At 27.6% G+C, this 4,625-nt stretch overlaps 1 protein-coding gene across 1 annotated transcript in view; it reads left to right on the top strand.

Annotated features, from left to right (window-relative positions):
- Positions 1-1,355: 1,355 nt before the first annotated feature.
- LOC106687720 (uncharacterized) overlaps positions 1,356-4,625 on the top strand; it is a gene marked incomplete at its 5' end in the record, with an annotated part of 16,792 nt that continues 13,522 nt past the window's right edge. Inside the window, 1 exon segment of the mRNA XM_014431753.2 lies at positions 1,356-1,779. Coding sequence (XP_014287239.1) covers positions 1,701-1,779 — 79 coding nt within the window.

Below are 4,625 nucleotides of genomic sequence, written 5' to 3'. Positions count from 1 at the left end.
GAACTTAAAAAAACTTTATTGGTATCAAAGTTACAAAATATGTACTACTACTACTACACTATTACTACGAATAACAAAGTAACAACTCTAATGACTGAATGATCTCCTTAGCTCTGTAACAGGGGGATATAAATACAATGATGGTGGAAGGGGATAATGCTGAGTCAGATATATAGGGTTATGCACCTTAACTGTCCTCGCTCAAATTAAATAGTTTTATTTTTGAAAAAGATAGTTGACCGTATAAAGTAAATTGTAGGAAGATAGTCCGGGTGGTGGTGAAAGGTATCAAACTAGTAAAATAAAACTATTTATTGTGAACCAAAGTTTCGGCCCACTTTGCAGGGTTGTTTGATTGTAGTACAAATGACAAACACTGGTGGTGGTGGTGGGGCCCTGGCGAAGCCCTGCAACGTGGGGCCAAACCTTGGTTAACAATAAATAGTTTTATTTTACTTTTTTTTTATTATGATACCTTTATTTACCGTCACCCGGACTATCTTCCAGCAATAAATAGTTTTATGACTGAGTTTTTTTTTTTTTGATCGCACCTGAACAATCATCCTGTAAAATTTTTAAGTATTTTCTATATGATGAGTTAATATTTCACCTTGGATATATATAAATGCGGAGAAGATGTTTGGGATAGGGTCAGTAAAAAAACACAAATTAGTAAAAACTGATTTATTAATGCCAACGTTTCGGCCATAATTTCAGGCCTTAATCAGGGCTAAGAAAAAAAAAGATAACAATCATCTAATATATAAAATTCAATATTTATTTGTTCGTACTTTATGCACTTCCGTACCGTTTATCCGAAAGTGATGATGCGTTTTGCTAAATGTTCAGGATTTTCCCGGGAAGATTATGTTCCTATGTTAATATAACCGTGGGAAAGATGAATGTCTTCTATTTTAACTTATACTAAACAAAATTCAGATTTAATGCCCTTATAAGAGCGAAATATTAGTCTAAGAAAAACTTTTTAAATTATATATCTTCGGTTTATAAGGTCAGGTTTCTACTCTTTGGTGCAGATTATAGAGCCCTAAACCACTTCCAAGTTGCGTGAAGATTGGTTGAGTCGTGTTGAAGGTAGTTTTTAGTTTATTTTTTTCATTTTTCGGTAAGGCTAAAATTTTAAATCAAAAAATGTTTTTTCCGAAAATTCGTATTTAAGCATTTCCTGAGGTGCTAAAAACTGTAAAACAAAAAAATAATTAGTACCTTCGTTAAATTTTATCTTTAATATATATTGTTTACCTCATTTAGATGTTTGTATCTCTTTTTAGCCATGATGAAGCCCTGCAACGTGGGGCAAACGTTGACTTAAATTAAATAGTTTTATGACTGAGTCTGGACCATCTTCCTTTTATAAAAGAATGTTATAATCATAGGAGTAAACAATCCCTTCAAGCCGAACTTTTAGTCTGAAGGAGTTTACTCAGTTAGCTAGAGAAATAAGAAACAATGGGGAAAGAGAGAGAGCTATCATTAAAATCACAAAAGCAAACACGAAAACCCTTAAAATGTTCGGGTATCGTAAATTATCTCGCTACCTGCTCGGAGATAATGGAGACGCCCAGTAGTGACGTCAGGCTGTGTTATGGCAGAAGGTTAGCCTGTACTACGCTCACGGGGTAACTCTTTTGTTTCTCTTCCAATATTTCCATATTCTCATTTATGCCTGAGTCAAAGGGATGGGGTTCAACACGAGACTTTTGTTCGCTTTTTCACTCGTCACAAACAAGATCCTAACATCTTCCCACTACACCAACTGTAAGTAATAAACAAATCTTTATTTTCTCTGTGGGTGTTTGTAAATTCTCTTTAGACCAATTCCTTAGTCGTTTATCATTTTGAAATGTTCACACAGTTCCGAAACTTCTACAAAGTAGACTAGTTAGTCATCTTAATTTGTATTTTCATTCAAAACATCCTATTCCTTGTTTGATTTTATCTGTCATGTTATAATTACCACAATTTTTTTTTTTTATAAGCTAAAGAAATATTTGTTTTTTAGTGAATTTGAAATATAGCTCGGTGAACTAGGAGATAAGATTAGTTGTCAAATATGTAAGATTTATTTTGTATATTCAAACTAGTGATTTGCATGCTGTTATGTAGAAAGTAATTCTCTGCAGTTCTACAATTTTAGCATGTTAAACTCCATTGACCCTGATAATTAATCCTGTTATCTCTGCCATATATCCCTGTTTATTATATTTAAATACCTACACAGTTCTTAATACGTTGTTGTTGCTGAAAAATTGTTGATTCATATATTGCAAAAAAGTCTGCCAAAAATTAGGTATAGTTAAAATTGTCATGGTTACGATATTTATTTATCAATGGTTCATTCATTAATAAGGGTCGTACCCATGGCAATTTTAGCTATTAGTTTCAACTTTAGTTATTTTTCGCCCATCTCTGATGGCATTGAACACTTCTCAACCATATTACCGATGTATTACTGTTCCATATTCTTATTAACCATATGGAAATATTAGTCAATAATATTTTGCCGTCATAAGTGTAAAACCACATTAGTCATAAACAGTTAAATTAAGAATTTTTTCTACTCGATAGTCGTTTGCTTATTTCATGCTATTTTTATTCTTGATTAATTACTAGGAATTTTGTTGCTATATGTGTTTAAATGTTTAGCTGAAAATATTTCAAATACAGTTTTTTTAATTAAATACCTTTATTGATTTTTAGAATGTTCACTTTAAATTAAAAAAAGAATTTTTAGATTATATAAATCATTATCAACATTTAAAAAAAATTCTAATAAGGAAATGGTTCCAATTAATTATAAGAGATCAGATAACAGATTAGAATAAAGACTCCGAAACATGGTAAAAATCAATAAAATAGGTTTATGTAAAAATCTTTTTACTTAAACATATAAAAAATATTTCTTATACAATTTATTTTATTTTTTACCAGATCGGCCAGGGTCCTGTTTCATAATAAAGTAAAACCTAATAGTATTAGTCTTATCGATTTAATTTAATACAATTACACTGATTTGTACAATAGTAACTTGTACTTTAGTACATTTTAACTCCTGTAATATCACTTATAGTCCTCCCGATTGTGAAAAAAAATAATTATTAGTGTAATTATCATGTTGTTTCTATACTTGTATTTTGAACTAATACTATTAACTTTCATTATGAAACAGGGCCCTGGTGGGCCTTACATGGTCGATATAACCATTATATTATATATATATGTATATATATTTTTTTAACAGTTGATTATGGGGGAGGTATAGTCTTATACAAAAGACATCCCTAACTATAAACAATGTTATTATTAAAAGAAGAAAAAAATAAAATAAAATAAATAGATAAGAATAATGCTTCTTAATAAAAGAGTTAGAAGAAATAAGTAAAATTAATAATTATATTGGTACACTTAAATAAAACAAACAATTGCCCTCTAATAGTAAAAAGAAACAAGTTAATTTGAAAAAGGGACGAGAGAAGAAAATAAAAAAAAAAATAATGAATAAATAAAATGAGTAATAATAAAAAGTAAAATAGAGGTACTGTGACTATGAATTAATTTTATATTTATTAAAATTTATAACAGAATGTTCTGCAGCAGTCTTCAGGTTGATATTTCTTATAAAAAAAAAAAAATATCTTTATATGATTAAAATTTTAATTTTTAAACAATTTTTGCTTCTTAGATAAGTTCAGATTTTACAGTTGTGTTGTTTCTTACCTTTTCCAACAATTTGTTATATATAATAACCATAAACATACATTGATGTAAAGTAGTTATGGGCCAACTTTAATTGTGTCAATAACAATTAGGTAAATTTAAATGAATTGGTTTATTACTGAACAGGAAATTGATATTCTATTTATTTGTGATTGTTTCAAGTTGTATTCATTATGAACTTCTTCTTAAGAATTTCTAAATGTTGTCTTTAAAAGTATTAAAATACATTTTTGTTTTGTTTTATTTCCATACTTGTTTTATATATTGTGCAGGATTATAAATTTTGTGTAGATTTACTATTATAATCTTATCCCTTGTAAAATATAATTGTAAAGGTAGCAACTAACAATCAAACCAATTCACACCAAATAGAATATTGAATTTGTGATGTGGAGTTGCTAAAATTCTAGTAGTTGCAACAATTTTTCATGCAATTTGCTATACTCATAATGATACAATTTTATGGTCAGTAAATTTCTTGTAGTTCCATCAATGTTTCATGCTATTCGCTATATTCATAGTTATTATAATTTATAGTCAATAAATATCTTATTGTATTTCAAATTTGTAATATTTATTGTTTAAAATATGTTAATGAAGTATTTTTGTGAATAACTTATGATTATGTTTACTATTGATTATAAAAAAAAATTTTAAATCCAATTTGATTTTTATTTTATTTTTTTAACCTATTTATTTTTGTTTTAACTTTTTTATTCTTTTTTTTATTACTTTTTTATATGTTTTTTAAATTTATTTACTAATTTTCCTAAATTATGTATTTGTTTTTGTTTTTAAAAATTATTTACTGCTGTAGCTATTTAATTTTTCATTTATTTCTATATTTCTATACATTGGTAATTTTTTTAAAAATTTGCATTGCATTT

Source organism: Halyomorpha halys, unplaced genomic scaffold, assembly GCF_000696795.3.
Source record: "Halyomorpha halys isolate HHAL.00 unplaced genomic scaffold, Hhal_1.1 Scaffold1000.1, whole genome shotgun sequence".
Lineage (NCBI taxonomy): Eukaryota > Metazoa > Arthropoda > Insecta > Hemiptera > Pentatomidae > Halyomorpha > Halyomorpha halys.
Note: the sequence above shows the minus strand (reverse complement) of the source record. Positions and strands in the feature narration are given on the sequence as shown.